Source organism: Apis laboriosa, unplaced genomic scaffold (genome assembly GCF_014066325.1).
Source record: "Apis laboriosa isolate Shangri-la unplaced genomic scaffold, ASM1406632v1 scaffold64_cov150, whole genome shotgun sequence".
In the NCBI taxonomy this organism is placed as follows: domain Eukaryota; kingdom Metazoa; phylum Arthropoda; class Insecta; order Hymenoptera; family Apidae; genus Apis; species Apis laboriosa.
The window spans coordinates 1,024,097-1,047,511 of record NW_025224011.1 but is presented as its reverse complement, the minus strand read 5'-3'; the positions used below and the strand labels follow the sequence as shown (position 1 = coordinate 1,047,511).

The following is a 23,415-nucleotide window of genomic DNA, read 5'->3' as shown; positions in this document are numbered from 1 at the left end:
CGTCGTAGATTTCATAAAAGATTCATTATTGAAAATTGGAAAGATATAAGTAAATTAAAATATAGATCTACGATATTTCGTCCTTCTTTTTTTTTCTCGAAAATTTACGAGCTTGTATTAAAGAAACTGAAAAAAAAAAAAAGAAAAAGAAAAGAATATCCTCAACAAAAATTATAAATCAAGTTTCCACGAAACAAGATGAATCACATTAATCAAGATTTCACTGCAAGTGAGTTCATGTTCATGTTCCTTGAATTCAAATACGCAAGCATTGGCTGAATGACAAAAATGGCAATTAAAAAACAGACGATCAACGAATCTTTCGAATAGATAAATTTTATCTTTATCTAAAAAAAAAAAAAAACATCTCACGCCAGACCAGTGACTTATTTTTGACCAAATAATTACCACCCGATCAATCAAGTCACTTTTGAAGCAACTATCATATTTCCAGCCAATTATTTCGATTACAAATTTTGATTACGACAAATAAGAGGATTTGCACATCATGGAAAATGTCGGGCAAGGAGGATGCAATAGCCGAATTAAAAACGAAAGTCGAGAGCAGATCGAAGATCTTTAACCCATTAGTGTTAGGCGTAGCGGCTCCAACTGATTAATATTGCCCGAGACTTCCGTCTTGCCCTTTTGGAAGTATTCCAACGTTGCGCCAGCACTGCAGCTAAAGTTCATCGTGGATTTAACGGAAGCATTGATACCGAACACTACACTTGGTGTATCCTTACAAGCATACTCGATCCATCTGCAATGCTGGTGAAATGTTGGAACACTTTACTCGATACCACTAACATCGTATCAATTTTTACGGCGTTTGAACGAGCGGTGGAGAAATCCATTACTCATAAATGTATTATCAAAAAATTCTCCCCTCGCTAACTCTAGCCCTCTGTTCGTCATCCAACAAATAAACTCTCCATTAAAAAAAATAAATTCATATTGAAAGGAAAATTCATCCTATAACAATAATAAAAATTCTCAAATTTCCAGAACGATTCCAAATGGCAAACCGCGACAATCCCTTGGTTCCAACCAAGTCATCGTGGTACACCAAATACTTGGTGTAAAACTTCAAAGGGGAAGAGGAACTGTTTCACCAGAAATCATGAAACAGACTCTGAAGAAACTGGGTCGCTGAAGCGTCTAATAGTCAGAGATCTCGTTCACCAAGGAACTGGGAATCTTCATTAAATATATCTAAGACCTAGACACGAGGGACAGCCTTGATAATCTCTATCTCGCGATCGATAATTAATATTTTCCTCGATTGTTTCGAGTAATGGTCCATCACCAGAAAAGATTAATCAGATTAATCAATAAAACATGGATTCCCTCGTAAGAACATTTTTCGATTATTATTCTCTTTTTCCAGAACGATTTAGCCTCGTTTACATTTCAATAACAACGAGAGAATTAAAAATTTGTCCAGAAAAAAAAAAAAAAAAAAAAAGACGAGCGAAATTGATTTGCCTCCGAATCTCTTTCCACTGCCAGAGGCTAATCATATTCTTCGATAATATTTGCAATTTTTAAAACGAGACACTTGTGTGAAAACAAGGAATCATCGATCTCAGCGCGAGGAAGAGGAGATGGAAGTGTTATCGAAAAGGCAAAAAGCTTTCGTCCAAGATTAGTGAATGTTACACAACGTCCACGATCAATCGTTCTTCTACGTGCACGTGTACCCGCCACGGCTCTGCTCTCCTACATATTCCTTTTCTTTTTTTTTCTTTTTCTTCCTTCTTTTTTTTTTTTTTTTTTTAATGTGTACATCCAATACGAAACAGTCGACGAATAATTTACCAAGTATAATTGCAACTGGGTGTGCAAGCTAATTCTGCGATATAATGCTCGCGTATGTATTACATGTATGCCTAACAGGTGTGTATAACTGTCATCTCTGGCCACCGGTCGATCACGGACATTATATATTTTATGAAGATTAAAAAGAATTTTATGGATATTATGAAGGGGAGAGGGGGGAAAAAGCAAAAATGTGAGAACGTCCGGAGAAAAGAGTCTTGAGAACAAGTCAATCAAGGTCAAATAGAGGTCGATGTGATCCATTCGTTCCTCGATCACTCTTCAGTTTTCTACTATCCCCTTTTTTGCAATTATTTCTGTAAGTATTGAGATTAATCTCAATCCATTTCCTCTGCTCAAGTTTTCCGTTTTTTTTTTTTTTTAGAATCAAATACAACACGAATGTACACGAATATAAATTAAAAGTATAAGGGATTATTGTATGCGTAAAAAATGAAAATGAAAATTTGGAATAAAATTCGTTTGTCCGAGAATACAAAAAATTGCGAAATAATGAAGTGAACTTGATTCATTCTCAACTACTGATACATGTCGTATCGTTAATATGATCGCGAAATAAATAATTCTGAATAATTCAAAGACTGATTAGGACTTATTATCTTCTCTCTCTCTCTCTCTCTCTCTCTGGGAATAACAACGAGGTTGAATCGAGTAATAAGAAAACACGAAATCATTTTATAATATATGAATGAAAATGGAAGAAAGAAAAAGATATATGTATGTATATATATATAGAAAGAGAGAGAAAGAGAGAGAGAGAGAGAACGGAAAATCGACAGATTCGCGATCGTTATTTCATCTTTTCCAGTTGTCCAGACTTGACCATTCGATACGTTATACGTTCCAGCCCGTAGTCCAATATATTTCCACCGCAAACAGCAGCATTGTCGGCCACCATTACCCGGAAATATCTATAAATTTATTACGAGACCCGTGGAAATGCATCCACATCGCGGCTACGTTTTGCCGAACAAAGCAGAGAGTTATTTATCACTCTCGATTCAAGAGAATTGCGATTCTTGGATTCACTTGCTATCTTCGCGATGAGAATATCTTTTCATAATTTTATAAGAATGGAATGAAATGAAATTTTATTTGTTGTTAATCGTTAATTCGCGTATACTCTTGGATACTTTGGATACTTTTGGATATTTTTTAAATATCTCAATTGTTGTTGTTTCATCTTTATTATTTAAAAAGTAATTGAATAGAAATGTTAATAAATTGGTTATCTGATTATTACCCTAGCAATTTTTTCAGAATTTTCGAAGAGACTCGAGAAATTTTTAGGTTAGGTTTATCAAACTCTCAATCGTGTAATAAAACTGGTATAGTAATTATAAAATATTATTATATAAATAATATATTGTGTAATAATAAATATTTTGAGTTTTCTAGAAATATAATTTCGACACACTTGAAGTTCGAAATTGGCGGGAAATTAGTAGTTGAATGATGATAGAACTTGAAGAATTTGAAAGATTTAAGGCTTGCATGATCCAATGTGTTGTAGTTTGGTTACGATTAGGTTAGGTTCCAATTTTAAGCTTTGATTAATAAATGGATATAATTCCTGATTCGGGCATAGCTTAGAATACCTGGAAGCCTTGAAGTAGTAATTCGATAACCCTCGAATAGCCTACGTGTACCGATCACATTGAACGAACAATAATGAGCCGAGAGGTATCGAAAGTTATAAAATCATTGCGAACGATTATTTCTGTGGAGAAATAAAAAAGGTTTATCATGTATGACTTGAACGATAGCAATTGCAGATTAAAGAGTGTGTAATGGCAAAAGGAGAACCATAACAAATTACAAAAATCATTCGAAAATCACAAAATCTGTTTGAAGATTGGACATATTAGATTAAACGATGACGATCAATATCTATTAAAATTTAGATAAGAATAAATAAAAGTTAATGTTAATTGAATAAAAAAAAAAATAGTGAAAAGTTGAAACTATCAAAATTATCTCTTTCTAATAGATGATTAAAAAAAAAAACAAAAACAGAAGATATGCAAATAAATGTAAAACGAAAGGTTAACTATAATTTTTCAAATTCGATAAAGTATGAAGTATCAAATAATATACTTAAGGAGGTATGTTATCTACAAAAAACGTGAAAAAAAACCCTTTTGCCTATATTCCTTTCCTCACGATGTATATTATAATATATGAATTCGTATTATAGAAATTCGTTCGATCGGTTACAACTACTGTTCACCATTTCTTTTCTTTTTTTTTTTTTTTTTTTTTTTATGATAACTGTACAATATCGGTGTTATACCTGTAATCTACGTGGCACAAAGTCATAGATGTCCAAGGACGGCATGTTGCTTTAAGAAAGAATGCAATATTTTTTTTTTCCTGCATATAAGTTTTTGCAAGCATTTTAGAAACCACTTTTTTTATATTTTCCATACACGAGATATTGAATTTATGTTAAAAAAATTTAGAAAATAACAAGGACGATTTTTCATCGTCGAAAAAAAAAAACATTGAAGAGAAATCATTGGATCTTTTGCTCCAAATGATATCGTATACGTATCAAGGCGGACGAATGATTATCGATTTAATTCTTAATGGGATTTTAATGATCGTAAAATTCAAGAAAACATAATTGAGAAGAGAGAAAGAAAATAATTCGAGGTTATAAACTTTATTTCTTTATTTCTAGAATTTATTTGTGCCATTAATAAATTATGTTTGTAATTGTACGAAGTTCACTTTATCGAACGTCGAGCAGTTGTTAAAATTAATTACTGTACAATTAAAAAAATATGTGACTCTGGTTGAAAAATTTCAATAATATTAAAATAACATTTAAATCTCGACATAAATAATCAATTAAAATATTTTTATATTTATATTTTCTTTTTTTCTTTTTTCTACATCATTAAAAAGAAAAAATTATTTTATACTACGTATAAAATGTTATTACTTCGAGTAATGTATACACATTAAACTTGATAGACTTTGAACGTTTGTATAAGACTATAACCGACCTTAGAAACTTATTATATCAAAGTCAATGAACTCGAAATAGTTTACATATCTTCTTGAAAAAAAAAAAAAAAAGGAAAACAGAGATAAAAAGAGAAAAAAGAAAAATAAACATTCTATTCAAAAAAAAACAAAAGTCATCCTAAAAAAGAATAATATTTACTTCAATCATGAAATAAGAATACATATATCCACGAACAATTGTCAGAACAATAATTTCTAAATACGTAGCTCGTGGTTCCAAAATTTCTTATCAAAAGTCAGATTTAAATAGCTAAAATAATTCATTAACGGAATAATTTCGATCCTTACGTTCTCTTTCACTCGAATAAGCATTTCTTCCTCTTACTCGAAATTAAACGGACAAGAAAGATAAAAAAAAAAAAAACCGGATCTCGAGAACCCCTAATTATTTCCAACAACTTTATAATTCATAACAAAAAGCGTAATAAAGAAGATTACACGATTACACGAGTAGAAGAACATATTCAAGGCGAGCGTTTCGCGAACCCCGAGTCATTCTCTGACTTTTCGAATTCGTAATCACGTAATATGAAGTAAAATCTTCGAAGCGAGCTTTGAACAATTTGGAATGATCACAATTTCATTCAATATTTCGGAGAAGGGATAAAATAAAAATTTAAAAATTGTTTGAGGGATGGAATGTCAAAAGTTCGATTTTCCATCCGGATTTAAAACGAATTACCGATGACCTAACCTCACTGTAACGTGCCACCCTCCATGTTACGCCAGAAGCCTTAAAAGATCGCGAACAACGCTTGCAGATTGTGTAGCCAAGTTTCACTTTACTACGATCCTTTAAAAAAAAAATCCACGACCATTGATCGTAGATACAAAAATCTGATTTTTTCGAAAGCTTCGTAAAGGAGGAGATAAATATAATTTGCGTTTAAATGTACGAATTTAAGAGTTGTAACTTTCTCTAATAAATCAATGTGATAAAATATATTCTAAATTCTAATAAATAATCAAGCTACAAAAGGTGGTACACTTTCCATACAACATTACAAAAAGATAATCTCTGTACAGGTATAAAATTTCTCGATATTTGCTTTCTAAAAATCTTTAAGCTCCCTTAATTTTTCAAACTATCCCTCAACTTTCTCCTTTTAAATAATTCCATGCCCTAAAATTCTCATAAACTTTAAGTACAAACTTTAAGTACCAATGTTTAAAATTACTCAAATACTAAAAGTAACATAATTCCCCAGGTAACAAGGTGCTTGAACACATGGTATTCACAGATATTCAAAATTTAGTACTTTAATCCCTTTCTCGAACTTTCTCCAAAACAGAATAAATTAACCAAAACTTAAGAACCTCGGAATTAAGTTTCCAAGCTCTATTCCCCTAAAAAGAACAAAAAGAAAAAGAAACAGAACCTATTCAAAGGCACATACTACTATATATACATCATCTATCATCTAACTAATTGTTCTATTCCAGATATTGTCTCTGGTACCCGAGCACCAAAATGTCTTCATAAACGAGAGAAAACGATCCCTCGAAAAGGGACTGGTTCAAAGACTTTCGATAACGGGTCTCATAACAGTTGCATTATTATTATACGAAGCTCGAATTTCCTTCCCCTTGGGGCCCGGGGGAAGGGGGAGAGCCGGCGAACTGTCCTTCGATGCAGAGCAGCCCGTCCCGACCGGGCCCAACTGCGGACTGGACCCAATTATATCCACCGTCTCCCTCCCTCCCTCTTTCACAAAGATCGACCATTCGGCGAGGAATGCGGATGAGAAAGTGGCGTGTGTGTACGGTCACGCGTTAGCAAGGATCGATGTCCACTAGTGTAACGCGTGCAAACCGCGTTTGGAGGGGGGAAGAGGGGGGTGAAAGCGAACGCAAAAAGAAAAGGAAATGTAGGAAGGAAAGAGGAAAAATGAATGATGCACGCGGATAGGTGTCTAAAAACCGCATCGTGCGGTTGAGAGAGTTGTCAGTCCTCGGATTTCGTTCGAGAAGGGGGGAGAGAGAGAGAGAGAGATAGAATCCATCTGTCCCTTTTTATCGGCCTAAACTATTATGATAGAAATTCGTTCGTTGCTTATTAATTATTTTATAATTGGATCAAGATATGATAATTGTTATATCGATTATATATAAACTTTTGGTGAAATGAAAAATTATGGATGAACGTCTGTTTAATTGAATTTGGAATCAATTTTTTCTTAAATTTAACTGCGAATCTTTTAAAAAAATTATATATATATATATATGCCCTAAAATAAAATTCTCGTGATTATTTTAATCTTTTTGAGTAAATCTCAAGGGATTCTATTTTATATCTTACAAGAGAGATGAGAAATGCATCATTATCTTTTTATTTTAATTAATCTACTTGGATTAAAATACTAGGATACTAAGATACTAAAGATATCGTGTTGATTATTACAAACTCAAATCTATCCCGAATTGGAAATCAAATCCGATTGGAAAACGAGAAAAAAAAGCGTAGCAAAAGAAATGAGTTATACGCTTGTCGTTCAGATAAGATACATAATCGCAATGTGGTATTATTTTTTTAACCAGATACTCGACACTTCGAAATTTTCGTACGTTAAACGTATGTTGAGTCTCTCATGAAATACTCGTTAGAAGTATTGAATTCTCTTTGAGAAACATATACTTATACAGTATGCATTTTTTTTTTAGGTCCGGTTTTGGGTGGGAATATTTTTTTTCGGGGTAATCCGAGGTGTCTCTAACGTGTCGAACTGCACGAAGAATTTTTCGGATGGCCCGAATATGTTTGAAACATTGTAGCAAGATTTCTTTCGACTTTTGAAACATTTCATCCATATAACTTTTTACTTACCCTTTTTTACTTTTTACAATAAGAAAAGATATGTAATTATATAGGTAATTATAATTTATTAGCGTATATTCTATTACTTTATTACGTTATTTATTATTATTACTTTATTTTATCTGCTTATCAAATATATAATCACTTGGATAGATAATTAACGTAAAAATGTATTTTTTATAAAATATAATGATTCAAAGTTGATATGTTTAAGGTAACAAGAAGTGGAATGTATAGAAAACAATAATTAAAATATAAATATAAATGTCTGTTACAACAAGGAAAAAAGGAATTACTAATTTTGTACACAAACTGGTATCTGATAAAATACCCGTAAAATAGCGAGGAAGTGAAGAAGAAGCTAAAGAAGAAGGAAAATAAAAGCTTGTGTATCAACTTCTCTTCGCTTTAAATGGAGAGAAGAGAAATATTTTCTGCTTCTCTGTAAATTGTTATTTCAATTGGAAAAAAAAAAAATAAAATAAAATAAAATTTCAATCAGTCGAAAGAAATTTAAATTGACGAAGAGGGGGAGCACGAATAAATAATAACAATGGAACAACGAAAGCAATGATTCTTGTTGCCCTGTCAAACATCTACGACTTTAAGAATACTTTGTTGCAACCGATATCAAAACTGTGATGGCACTTTGGACGAGGATTGCGCAACAAGGTTGCCACGTGCGGTGTGTCTTTGAACGTTTGCAATAATAGAAGCGTTTGGCATACGATCAAATCGTGCAATTTCTTTCATCTCTATTGAAAATGGAAAGAAAAAAAAGGAAGGATAATAAAACGAAATAATCAATTGGAATGGTCATTATCACCATGGCTTTCGAATTTACAAAATTGAATCGAAAATACAGTGAAAATTGGCGATCGAAAGTTGCTTAACTAGTAAAAGAAAATTTTTTTCAACCAATCCATTTTGATTGGAACTATGTAACTACGAAACGAAACATGGAAACTTGCAATAATTGAAACAAATTTTCTCTAATAAAAAATTTCATTTCACATCCGAAAATAATTTCTAAATCATCGAGAATTATTGATAATCCTCTTTAAGTTTAAGAAACATCTTAAAGCCATAAAAGTTTACGAGCCCACACGTGAACGTTTTACTTTCTGGATCCCGATACCCTGAAAGAGGGTTAAACGTGACGTTACACACTCTTATGGCGTGACTCACGAGATACTACAATGTCTATGAAAATGCGACGCAATCTTTGGAACGAAGCAATGTCCAACAAGATACTCGTATAGTTAGCAAAAAATATATATATAAATAAAGACACGATTAATAAATTTTTATAACGAGAAATATTAATTTATAGAAAGATGAATCTTAGGAATTGACATTAAAATTCCTGTATAATATATTTATGTTTATATAAAAAAAAAAAGTAAGTTACGTATTTTTAAAATTTATATGATGTATGTAAAATAAATTTCTTTTAATCTGTTTTAGCTTTAAAATTGAAATATATTATATTTATATATTATATTAATATGATACTTTTAAAAATAAAATGTAATAATATTTTTTATATGAATTAAAAAATTTCTAATATAAATAATTGAAAAAAAAAAGAAAATGAATTTAAAAGATTTAATAGTGAAATGTGAATGTAATAATATTAAAAAAAGAAAAAACTGTTATATCTCATTGTGACCAATTTTATAATCGTATGAATAATGAATTTCACCAACTATATCGATCTAGTAACTAATTGAGTGTGTCCCATTCCAGACGTCATTCGCTAGATTTATTCACTAGAATCGTTGCGCGTTACCAAAATAAGGAAGAGCTGTATCCTGGTTGCAAACAAGCTTTTCAATGAAATTGTTTTCGCGCATTCGAATTATAGTCAAGTTATATGTACGATTCATTGGACAATTTTGAGGGACTTGTTCGCGGATAATTTTGGAGATCGTTTGTTAATAGGGCTCGTGATGATAAGAATAGCACAGACGAATGATTGTTTTGCTACTGTTCCTGCACAAGAATAGACTAGAAATAGAGAAGTTCTTGAGAAGTGTTATTTCTTCCGTGATCATGCGTTTGAGACAGTAAGAATATATTAATTCAATGTAAAAAAGATTCGAAAAGAAAAATGAAAATTTATGAGAAAAATTTCTTGGCCAATAAAATATTGAAATTGATATTTATAATTGATTGATCTGTATCTAATATTAAGTTAATTTGAAAAATATTCAAAGTGATTGATGTAATTTGTTATTCAATTTGTTTAATGGACTCAGTTCACACCATTAGAGCATTCAATGTACTTGATATATTCTAATGAATATGTTTATCATACTTAAATCATACTTTCGTTTACCATGCACTCAATGAACTTAATGCTCTCAACATACGCTCTCAACATATGCTCAACATACCGAATTATTTATTTAACAAAATCATACAAAGGGGCAAAATCGGCTGTCAACACAAACCCTTCAGAAACTTCATTTCCAAAGCTATATAACCAAACAAGTCAATCTACTAGCTACTCTGTTCCATTCAGTGAATGGTACTCACCCAACAAACCATTACACACTTCATTGACACAAAGTATTACTAACTGAATCACTAATGCTATAACTCAAAAAAAGGATGAATCTATATCTATATTTAAATAAATAAATAAATAAATAAATAAATAAATAAAAATAAAATAAAAAATAAAATAAAATAAAAATAAAATAATAAATAAAAAAAAATTAAAATTTACAACAAAAAATATTATTCTAAAAAAAAAAAAACTTGATACTCCCTTTAAATCGATTAATTTTCAAATTCTATTCATCGAATATTAATTAAAAGATACAAAAATGTATCAAGATTAGCATTTAAATTCTTCGATCGTGAAACTTCCAATGAAACAACGAAACTCTAGATTTATTCTTTTATGTATACACATCCATCCTTTATCGAGTTAATATCACCAATTAAACAACACCCCTTTATACACTTTCGAAGAAAATATCTCGTCGTACCTCTGTCCTCGTCGTAATCAGGAACTGGCTCGTTGAAGTCCCTCATGTCGAAGTCGTCGATGTCCTTAGATAATCTGTAACAGGTCGATCCGTAGTTCCTTTCTTCAATGATAATCGGCTCCTCAACGATCGTTTCCACGTCACTTCCATCCTCGAAGTAACCGCTCTCGTGCTCTGGGTTCTTCGTGGTACCTGCTGACGACTCACCACTCTTCGACATGATTCTTCTCTTTCACAATCACGAGGTTCCCTTAAGGGAGGATATCACTGCATAACGCGGTCACAGCTATGTGAATGAACAAGACACGAGAACGATCAGGTCAACCGGACGATCATCCGCATGATCCGCTTCAACGAGGATCTCCCTCTTCTCACCCTTTCTTTTTTTTTTTTTTTTCTTTTTTCACCAATCAGTTCCCACCGCCAACTGTCGTTGCTCGTGGAATGCGACTTTCTTGCAGCTTGGATCGAGTCGATTCTTCGAAACACCGCTTCGTGACAGCTGAATATTCGTCGATGCTTTTTCCCGCGCTTTTTTTTAAAAACACGGAACTCGGCTGTTTCACGACCGTGCAACGAGCGAACGTTCGCTCCGCCTCGAGCGAGCTGAATAACGTGTGTTTTCGAAGCGCTTGGTTATCGATGATTTTTATGATTCTACGATCGTATACCTGCGATTTAAAGAACAACCGATTAAAGCTAATGTCCAATTCGTGTTTGAAGATTATCCGATTTGGGAAACCGAAAATGGATTGTTTCGTTAATTATTGTGAAAATTATACGTTGTAACGTAAGAATTTTCGTAATTTTTTTCCCTTTTCTTGCATAATAATTTCTAATAAATTTTTAAAATCTGATGGAAACGAAGAAACGGTGTTTTTTTTTTTTTTTTTNTTTTTTTTTTTTTTTTTTTTCTTTTTTCGTTTCTACACCTCATAGAGGAAGTTCACGCGAGAACAATTGAATTCCAATGAAATAATCCATCTTCGGATCAATTGTATTAGTTCGCGAGTTATGTAGCGATTATCGGGATAGGCGCGTAGTTAGATTGCACCAGGTCGGCGAACAATAAACTTTATCGGAGATAAAATTATTTTGAATTTTTTCTGTTATATACCGCGTGCCACCACGATTTCAGATATTTTTTTTTTCTTTTTTAAATCCACCGCGAATACTTTCTCCAAACGTCGAGCAAATTTATTGGGTCGTAACGTTTGAAATGTCCGGTTGTAAATAGTTAACTCTAAATCGTATTGCTGTTTAAAGGAATATATATGATGTTTACGAGGAAATGGGTATGAAGATAAAAGATAGAACCTTCGAATCTTCTATATAATAACGCTTCGTTCATTGACGGAAATTTTTTACCTCGCTAACTACGCGTTGTTTGTTAATCGCACAAGTTTCCGGAACTATTTGCGTAAAATAATATTCAATCTGTTTGTTTCAACTTTAGAATCTTGTATGAAATATTGAATTAAATTATAAGTGAATTTATTTGGAACGAAAAATAACGATAAAGTGATAAAGTGAATGAGTGATATATGAAAATATTTAGGAAATTCTCGGATAATTATCCTGCATGCTTGGATACCCATCCAAATGAACTGAAGCAACACGAACGAATGAGACAGTCAATAATCTCGAAGCAAAAGCCGACCGTCTTTCGGTTATTTTCGACTAGCATCGGTAAATTAACCGAAAATGACCGAAAGACGATCGGCTATTAAGCCGAGTTTCTTGACTACCTGGTTCAAATTTTTCATTTGTCATAAAGCATCAATGCTCAAAGTAATTTTTATTTACGCAGTTACCTTTCCAGCTATTTAAATAATTATATACATACTTATACATACATTTCATAGTTCATAGCTTTATTTACTATTCTTAAGTTCTTAGAACTACTTTTATTGGAAAACATCCAATATACAATTTGTTTCAAAAACCTTGTAATGAATATACATATACAATTTCAATAAAAAAGACATGTGTTTTCAAGATTTTTTAGAAATATATTCTTGGATATTTGATTATTAATTTTATTTGAAAAAAAAAATCCATTTCGATGAATACTCGAACAAATATTTTTAGTTAGTTTCAAAGTATCGAAAGTATTAAATTGAAGACAATTTGAATTATTCTTCACGATTTTAAGACTTTGTTATAATCATATCATTGTGTGAAGATAAGAATAATTAATATAAATTTAAATAATACAAAGCGCAAAATTTTAATGTACTTATTATATAATATGATATATTATATTGCTGGGAATTATATTATTGGAAATGAAAATGATTTTTATTTTTTTTTTTTTTTTTTTTTATAATTCTAGGTACACATTTATATTATTTTTTTCATTTGCATACAAAGATGAATTTATTTTAATTTAATTACTACTTCGTATTGAAGGATGAGATCTTCTTACTTAACTATGAAAACAAAGTAATTAACATCAATATAAATGAACTAAGACATTAGTACGTTAATATAGACATGAAAATATACATATTAACCTGTTTTTATAATTATAAAATGATAAGCTTAATCTCAATTATTTTTTCTTTAAAATTTTTTAAAAAAACAAATTATTTACTGCTTATAAAAAGAAAATTTATTATTTTAATAATTTAATTTTATAAATTTCTTATTTTTTTAATTTTATTTTTAAATTTAGAATGTCAACAATTTATCTAATATTTTCCTTACCTAATTTTTCTTTATTTAATACCTATTAATAACATATTCTCTATCAAGTGACCCATCGATAACCCATGATGAACTTTCTAATTTCTCATATTTTCCTTATTAAATTTAATTTAAAAACATTTCATAAAATTACCTATTAGTACTTAAAATATCAATTAGTTCTATTCTTTGTATTAAAGATATAATTATAATATAATTTTATTTTACGATCCTATTACAAAATAGAAATATCATTATTTAAATCTAAAAACATGCTTGTAACATATTCAAAGTAATATTATTAAGTTCAGCCAATATCTACTTAATTTAATCTAATTAATATACCGTTTAAAAAATTAGTAAAAAAAAAAAAAAAATTATTGTTTAAATCTAAAGACATGCTGCAATATATATTTAAAATAATTATTATTAATTCCGCAATGTCTACATAATTTACAATATACGTCATAAGAAATTAATAAAAAAAAAAAAAAAGCAAAAAAATAGAAAAATAAAATGATTCAGAATATTTCATACACTCCAAGTGGGATTAAATCGAAGAACAGTTCGATTGGTCCCCTCGAGGATTCTTATGGTTTTTGTTTTCCGGGAGCAAAGTTCGCTCGACATCAAGACTCGTAAAACCCCCATCATGTTTCTTCACGTATCGTCTGTTCAACGTCAGATAAGACGTCGATAACCGTTTTCTTCGAGATTCTCTAATACAGCGTAGAAACGAGCAAATACTTTGGCGATAAACGATCGAACAATCGACATCCGCGTGCACGAATGTAATATGACTCCTATTACCCTAATCATAAGATTAATCGATGGAAATGTTGATCGATTGACACGTTTTGCGCTACATCGAGAATTGAAAGATTGAAAGTGAAATTAAAATGAAATTTCGAAAAATGAAAAAAAAAAAAAAAAGTATCTTGAGAATATAATATAATTTTCTTTTTCTACCTTTCTTTTCGATAGAATTCGAAAATACGGTAGTAGAATCAAAGATAAGAGAAATGATTTTTAAATGTTTAAATGTTTGAACGTGATTTAATAATCTCTCTTTACTCTTTTCCTCTTATGTAAAAGTCGAGTCAAGAATAATGCGTAAATCATAAAATTCATTTTATGCTATTTGAGAATTGAAAGTTTCAGAGTGAAATTGAAACGAGATTTTGAAATCAAAAGTAAGAAAAAATATCTTAGAATATTTAATTATTGCAAAATAGTATTGATAATTTATTATTTTTTTCTTTATAAGATATTTTTATAAATTAAAATAAATGTATTTACTCACTACACAGTGTCATAATATATTATATAATTAATATATTGCAATTAATATAAATATATTCGCTTTTTACTATTAGATTATTATTATTATTATTGTTAAAATCTACTTTAATTTATGCTTTTCTTTTCTTTTACATTTCTAAAATAATAAATATGATTGTCTGGTTATGAAAATTTTAAATTAAAGTTTAACACTGAAAGGTCAACCTTCGACTTTTAAAAGAGGTGCATTAGCAAACTATTGAATGAAGATTATGTTTATGACCATAAAAATAGTTTTAAGTGTCTTTACCTCGAAAGGTAACTTTCGAAAGGTAACAATGATTTCTGGCTACTGTAATAAAATTTCTAAATCCTCTAAAATGACTAATAAATTTCTAAAATTTTTTCTTTTATGCTAACTTTCGATAGATAATCCCTATAAGATAAAATATATCAATACTTGAAAACTGTATTCAAAAAATGCAGAATTCTTTTTTTTTACTTGCTAAACATAGTATATAATTTGAATTTAATTACTCTAGGTATTTCTATTTATCTTCGTTAATACTAAACAATTTTAAGGAAATTATCACGATACGATATTTTTAAACAATATATATAATCATAATTAAAAATATATTATTGAGAAACATTTGCAAATTTTTGAAATTTTTATTATAACGTTCATTATAACAAATAACATATATTTAGTATAATTATAATGATAGTATTATAAATGATAATAAACATTCTTTTTATAATATTAATAATAATGATAACAATAACAATAATAATGATAAAAGAAAAGGAAATATGATAAGTATATTAAAATAATATTTTAATTTGTTATTTTAATGATAGATAATAATCATATCGCTTCACAGTATTATCATTATGCAATATAATAACTTTCATGTTCTTCCAGTCATAGATTTGATAAAATAAACAGAACAACAGATTGTATTATAAAACAACATCTCTTTCATATTAATGATTTCATATAATTAACTTAAATTACCGTTTTAGCAGTTATTATATTGCTATGATCAATATATAACTTTTTTCTAAATACATTTAACAATATAAAATCATGTTTATTATCGAGAAAATAATGATTTAATAATTTTACTCATTGAATTACTAATGAATTACTAAATTACTAATGGATTCAAGAAAGTTCTTCGGCTTAAAAAACATAATGCTAGAATTAAATTACTAAATGTGAAAATTTCAATTTTAGAACTTTCTTTCAAAAATATTTTATTTTATTTTTAATGCAAATTTTATAATTTATTTAATTAATATTAAAAAATATTGCCATATCGATAAATTCATCACTCGAGGAACAGTAATTTTCAACTATTAAACCGTCATGAAATAATAATTAAAACTCATTCTATGCTGGAATGATATTTCACTTATCATCGATAAGTGATATCTTACATAATTTCGTGAAAATTTCCTCAAACGTATGTTATTCTTGCTTTATTTTGATATGCTAATTACACAAAATTTAATTTTTCTAATTTTTTTTTTTCTTAAATCAAATAAGTCTTCATATTTTTTATAAAAATTATGAAGTAAAATAAATAATCCTTCAATTTCCTTAATTTCAACGATTTAAATTGAAATTTCAGCATGGATAATAGAATATATTATATTTAATATATATATCTAAATACAAATCTTTTAATATATCGTTATATATAAATCATACTATGTAATTTTGAGTGGATATAATAGAAAATTATGTATATTATACAAATGTATGATTTTTATGATTTATAGTAAATAATAAAAACATAAAGAATAATGAAAAGAATTATAAGTAAAACAATAAGAGAAAATTATAAATGAAAATACTGTTTATATATGAATATTTATCAATAAATCTTAAAAACTATTTGATAGCTTGAACGTATTAAAAATAGTAGTCAATAATATAAACTATCTACAGCGCGTGCTAATTACACTCAAAGTTTATACCTAATCCGAATCAGTGACCCCGATATACGTATCACATGTTCCTCGTTCAAACCAGACACCCTGTACCAACGTATTAATATAACTGCCATTGCTCAGTTAAATAGTGTATCGCGCGGGTATTAGGTTAACCGTAACCGTATTATCCGTGTAGCCGGATACCACGGTTGAACAATCGGTAACTAACCTGCTTACATACTCGGATATTCGACTGTATCTGCTGAAAACCGGTGTACACTGATTTAATTTCACTTCATACAAACTCTTTTTTTTGTCTTACTATCGTCGTCATCATCATCGTCATCACCATCATCCTCCTCTCTTTCCCGATGACGCAATAAAACAACGAGATTTACGAATGGATGATAAGAAAAAGAAAAGAGAAGATATAGAACACAAAATCGCGACTAGAACAACTAAAAACAGTATTTTTTCTTTAGCGAAATGTAAAAATATTTTATCTAATAAAGCTTCAACCGACCATGGCGCAATCCCTTTCTCTAGTTATGCAGTCGTGTTCCAATTCCTAAGAGTCGAGTCAGGCAAAAGTGTCGGGCCGAACGAAACGGATCGGCCGTCGTTATCCTACTGACACACTTTAAGTCGCGTACCTTGTACGGAGTGCAAGCCTCGGCCTTGGCCACCTTCGTGAATATCTGTGCGATCTGCTTCTCCCTCAGTGGGTGTTATGTTGATTTAGGAAGAGGAGCCGTAAAAAACAGGATGGATTAACCGTGACTGCTGCCACGTGTTCCGATGATCTAATGTTTTCGATACACCGTGCCGTCAAGCACCGCCTCACCGTTAAACAGGACACAACTTTGCGTTGGTATTTATTTTTAAATACTTGCAGCGCTTCCACTGTACGCTACAGTGTTCCCCTTCATCGATACATGGAAGTTTCCACTAGTGTACCGTACGTAATATCAAGAGCATATGGTTTCACGGAGCGATTGGTATTCAACTAATGATTTGATTATAGCATGCAAAAAAGAATATTATATTTAGCAGATTTTTACGCGATCAGTATCACACAAAACTCGATATTTCTTGATGTTTTTCACTACGCACTCAACACGAGCAAATAATAAATAGTGGAAATAACGTGGAATACGAATGTTTTTTAAAAAGTTGTTTTACACAATAGCTCTCGTTCCACTTTCACTTGACTGATACATCACAGATGATCACGAATGTACTATGAAACAATATTTATGCACGCAATGAAATAAGAAAGACGATATGCGAACACGAGACTACTTACATAGTTTACGCGTACACAAAATACTATGGGACGTGGTGCGCTGTCTACAAAACACGATGCGCACCGGCCCAAGACTCGAAGCCGACTGACGGGTCCCCACTATGCGACTCACGAGTCACCCTTCACCGGCGACTAACAGCTGATTTGGAAAACACCGAGATCCGCCCAGTGACGGATTAAGTAGATAGAGTGCCTAGCTCGTTGCGTAATATTATAGTTAATCTTATTTTTCAATTCCACAAAAATTATTGTTATTAAGTTTATTAAGTTTCAATGATATAGATGACTATGAAAAAAATGAAAACTGAAAACATTTGATAAATATATTATTAAAAATATTATACTTATGATTATTTTATATTTTTATAATTTGTTTCTTTATGAAATATTTTAATAAAGTTTATTACAGATTTAGAATTTAATTTATTATAAATTTCTCATAATAAATATAACTCATTAAATCGTTTATTGTAATATTTTAATCGATCAATATTTTATCTATAATCATATCAAAGTTTGCATATGAAACAAAAAAAAAATTTTGATTATATTTCAACAAAACTCCATATATTGAAAAAAAATTATAAATCATGAATTGTAAAATATATTATTATAATATATCATATCTGTACCAAGCATATTTATCTTCATTACGCAGTATTTAAACAACTAGATAATGTTGATTTTCATGTAGTAAGGTTAAGGAAGAAACATGGAGGAAATACATTGAAAAGAGCTCGAAATATCATGATAGGGGCATGCGCTTTCAAAGAATACATTTATGATTCATGATATATATTCATATATATATTATATTGTTAGAAAATATAATGTTGAAGTCCAACTATCTAATATTTATAATAACAATAATTATAAATAAATATGTATATAACATATAGTTCGTTATTATACAAAGATATAAATATAATTGACATAAATTACTCTATAGTTTAAATACTCAAACTACATTGTAAGATAAATATCGATTGTCGATAAATAAAATATCTATTCCATCGATAAAACTATATCGTGTAACGTACATAACAAAATCTAAATGAGTTTAATTTTCTATATCAAGCTAACATAAACATGTTTAATGCTTTTATATTGTAAACTATAAGATACGGAAAATCTAGATATAATTGAATATATTTTCATAAATAAATTATTTAAATTCAAACTTTCATAACCACGATTTTAATTTTGTAATTAAAACTATTAGAATAAAATATCTAATGAAAATATAAATATAATAACTTTGTATTATTGTTATTTTGATAACTATGATATTACATGCTTCTAATTTATCCATTTTTTTATTTAAAAAATATCAAACAAATCATTATAAAATTAAAATATCATTTCATAACTAAAGAAATATTTATTTTATGCAATAAAAAATATTTTATTGTATGTAATATTTTATATAATATTTTTTTATATTGTAATATATTTTTAAATATTTTCTTTTAAATTTATATTTTTTTTAATAAAACATGAAAACAAATTGTCTTAAAAATAATAAATATAATAAAATTTTATTTTATTCAAGTAAATAATTTTCCTAAAACTTTTATATATATAAAACAATCATATTATGTAATATTTATTTCATGCATAATAAGTAATTAGAAAGTATTTTTAATAAATCAATAAAATAAAATGCAGTTATATACTAATCAAAATTGTTAATTAATTATTAATTAGTTATATAATAGGTATATATATAATATATATTGTAGAAAACTAATTAAGAAAGGTCAACAAGTTTATTTTAAAATCTATCATATATGTCAACAAAGGCCAATAAACATTTCACTACCACGATTACATTGTTCTGTTTCATCAACCAACAAAGAATATCCAATATTGCTCGCTTAAAAGGCTACCATCTTCTGGTTGGTAAGCCACTAAATTTAGAAGTTCACATATGCATGTCATTTTTGTTCTTTGGGAACCTTGCATTCAAATTCTTCCTTTATTCTCAGAAAAGAGAGAATGAAGGCCAATGTGTTAATATCAGAAATTTCAGAAGCGACGCTCTATTTTTAGAGTTTTCAAATGCTATTAATCCTATATACTATACTGACTTTATTTAAGGAAACAAAAATAAATTATGATATAGAATATGTATAATTTAAAATTTAAATTAACTATGAAATATGGAAATAATTTGAAAATAACCATTTATTTATATTTATTTATAAATCAAATTATATAATATTCAAATACTTAATATCAAATACTTTTATAACTTAATTTTTTAAAACAAATTATTGTTTTATCTGAATATTTTTATTTTTTTTTTTATTAATTATATTTTGATAACTTTGTTGAGATTAATTATATTAATATATAGATAAAATAATATATAGAATATAACAATATTAAAAATTTATGTCATATTAAAGATATTTTGACATTTAATAATATATTATAATATGACAAGCAATTTTAAGTTTTAAGCTTTATACTACAAGTTTAATTTAATGTTTTCTATAGATTTATTGAATGACATTTAATACAAATGGAAATTTAAAAAAAGTCTTTTTTAAATACAACATATATTTCTAAAAAAAAATGAAAATTATCATTCTTAATGTTACAAAAACATTAATACACGTTCTCCGAAATATATTTGCGTCATATATGCAATCAAAATTTGCTTGATGACAGCGAGTACGTCGTAAAAATGTTATCAACAATTTGAAACGATAATCAATTGTACGTTATCAGACTAAAAGATAAATGAAATTATCATTCTACAGAACCGTGAAGAAACATGAAAGAAATAAGAATGTAACGTACCAAATGTCAAGACGTGGGTGACTGTATGTTCCGTGCTGGTATTCTCAAGGATTTCCGAGGGTGGGGGTGGCGGTGGAAGTGGCGGCTGCATGGTGTTCTCCATGTCCCTGTTGCTCATTAAATTTTGATGTCAGTCACAATGCAACACTCGTTCTTACTCAGCGAAAACACATCTCGCGAAATGTGCGGGTCGATGATCCTCTTGTTCGTCGCAAAACGTATGTCTATCTATAGTATGTATTCACGATCGTCAAGATGGAATCGCGTATTTCTCGTATATGTAAGAATACCGATTGTTTGGATGATCACGAAAAATACATGAATGACCCGAGAAATAATGTTGACACTGGATTTTTACATGATTGCCACCGATTTTCTCGCGTCCGCGTTGACGGACAACGAAGACACGCACGTTTCGATACTGCGCATCCACAACGCGCAAGTATAATACCGACTGCTTTCGGTTGGTGCGTCAGTATTGTCAACAAATTACCGACTGTAACGATAAAAATGATCTTGTGTTTTCACTAAAATACTTTTGAAAAAAATCATAATTTTTTTTTTATTATTAAATATATTTATATAAAATTAAAAAAAGCAAAAACAGGAATGCTTACCTTATATATAATCAAACATAGAGGAAAAAAATAGATTATTATATTGATTATAATAAATAAAAATTATTAAAAGTAAACAGTGACTTTATTTGTAATAACAAGTCTTTAACAATAGTAAGATGTTAATAAAAGTCATTGTCTAAAGCCAGCGTCGATGAATTAATTTTTTTTAATAGCCTGAGTCTTTTTTACGCTGAATAATTAAATCGTTTTCATGTATTGCTTAAAGATTTACTATATGTTTCGATAGATAATATTCTCTTTTTCTAAGATAGAAGGTACAAAAGACAATTTCAAATACTTGCTAATTATATGATAAAAATTATAATTAGTGCTTTTCACATTTAAAAAATTAGAAACTTATTAAGCATATCATGTATATGTTAAAATACAAGTACTTAAATATTTCGTTGTACTGTAAATGATTGATGAAAAATTCATGAATATGTAAATCTATGTTTTAGTATATAATAATAATGGGATACATCATCTGTTTAACGCGATAACTTAGATATTGTAGGTCAGATATATCCTACTCTTGTTGTAACACATATCGTTACTTACATTGTCTTGAATCGTCAAAACAATTGAATATAATACTCAATCTTCATTTTCGAAATAAATATTAAATTTTTATCAAGAATGCTTACTGAATTTTTTCCATTTTGGACGAAATACTGGTACCACGTGTTAATTACTATTGTAGCTTATATTTTTTTAAAATTATTTTATAAAATATTGAAAAAGGATGCTATTTTTATTGAAAAAAATAAACATAATTTTGATATTTCAAATATAAAGCAACTAAAAGGTAATAATATTAATTATTATCTATCAAAATATAAATTTTTAAAATAATAATTGTTAGAAATATTATCTATATATAATCTATTGAAGTTACAAAATTAATGTAATTTTATATAAAATTTTTATTCTATATAATTTTATACTAATTAAACATATATTTTTTCAATAAAATTAAGAATTATAAATTCTAGAAACTAATCAAGAAACAGAAGATAGTGAGGAATCTGCATTACCAAAAAATTTAAAACATATTCCTTATGAATATAAAAGACCTTCTGAAATGGAGTTATTCTGTCAAGCTTCTGAGTTTTATAAAATAGTAACTGCTAGAAGAACTATAAGATTTTTCAGTTCTGACCCTGTACCAAAAGAAGTCATATATGAGATAATAAAAGCTGCAGGTACAATATCATGTTATTACGTTCACAAAATTTTTTATACATCTGAGTCTGTTTTAGGCACTGCGCCTAGTGGTGCACATACAGAACCATGGACATTCGTAGCGGTGTCAAATCAGAAGATAAAAGAACAAATACGTTATATTGTTGAAAGCGAAGAAGAAATAAATTATAAAAAAAGAATGGGAGTAAAATGGACAACTGATTTACTTCCATTAAGAACAAATTGGATTAAAGAATACCTGACTACCGCTCCTTATTTGTTGCTTGTATTTAAACAAATTTATGGAATTTTACCAAATGGAAAAAAGAAAATTCATTATTATAACGAAATGAGCACATGTATTGCTTGTGGTATTCTCATCACCGCTATACAGGTAATATTGTTATAATACTATGATTTCTTATAATGTATATGTATGAATAATATGGATGAATAATATATGAATTTTAAAACTAGTATGCAGGTTTGGTAACTCTGACTTCTACTCCTTTAAATTGTGGACCTGCCATCCGCAACCTTCTTGGACGTCCTTCTAATGAAAAGCTTGTTGTACTACTGCCAGTTGGTTATCCAGCAAAGGATGCTACAGTGCCTGATCTTCAGCGAAAATCTCTATCTGATATTTTAGTAGAAATTGATTGACATATATTATAACAAATTATGGGAATTAAAGTACCTTTGTTTAATATTTTGTCAGATACTTGCTTGTAGGACAATACAAAAATGAGTACACATAATTATAGATTTATATAAATCCTGTTTTTGTAAAAAAACTTATATTTGTTTTGAGTATTGTTTGTTACTTATGTATACCTTACATTACATTTTCGCAAATATATATATATATATGTATGTATGTGTATATATATATATTAT

At 28.9% G+C, this 23,415-nt stretch overlaps 2 protein-coding genes across 12 annotated transcripts in view; one reads left to right on the top strand and one right to left on the bottom strand.

The window, feature by feature from the left end:
- The window catches only part of LOC122718559 (ribosomal protein S6 kinase alpha-5-like), a 43,354-nt gene extending 22,507 nt beyond the window's left edge, over positions 1-20,847 (bottom strand). For 2 of the 8 annotated variants that reach the window (XM_043943676.1, XM_043943679.1), the window contains exons 1-2: positions 17,253-18,179; positions 10,690-11,360 (exon numbers count right to left, since the gene is read on the bottom strand). In XM_043943676.1, the coding sequence (XP_043799611.1) occupies positions 10,690-10,909 (220 nt within the window). In that variant the 5' untranslated portion in view covers positions 10,910-11,360; positions 17,253-18,179. Of the gene's footprint in view, positions 1-10,689; positions 11,361-12,057; positions 12,078-17,252; positions 18,180-20,713 lie in introns of those variants that run through there. The other 6 variants (XM_043943677.1, XM_043943678.1, XM_043943682.1 and 3 more) reach the window with 6 other exon arrangements.
- Positions 20,794-23,181, top strand: LOC122718561 (iodotyrosine deiodinase 1). Of its 4 annotated transcripts, XM_043943689.1 has the most exons (4): positions 21,321-22,141; positions 22,329-22,538; positions 22,596-22,912; positions 22,996-23,181. In XM_043943689.1, exons 1-4 carry the CDS (start codon positions 21,973-21,975, stop codon positions 23,179-23,181), a joined length of 882 nt encoding a protein of 293 aa, XP_043799624.1. In that variant the 5' UTR covers positions 21,321-21,972. The 4 variants fall into 4 exon arrangements, with proteins under 4 accessions (XP_043799626.1, XP_043799625.1, XP_043799624.1 ...); XM_043943691.1 differs by lacking the exon at positions 21,321-22,141 and adding an exon at positions 20,794-20,931 and having other exon boundaries at positions 22,329-22,912; XM_043943690.1 differs by lacking the exon at positions 21,321-22,141 and adding an exon at positions 20,810-20,946 and having other exon boundaries at positions 22,329-22,912.
- Positions 23,182-23,415: the final 234 nt, after the last annotated feature.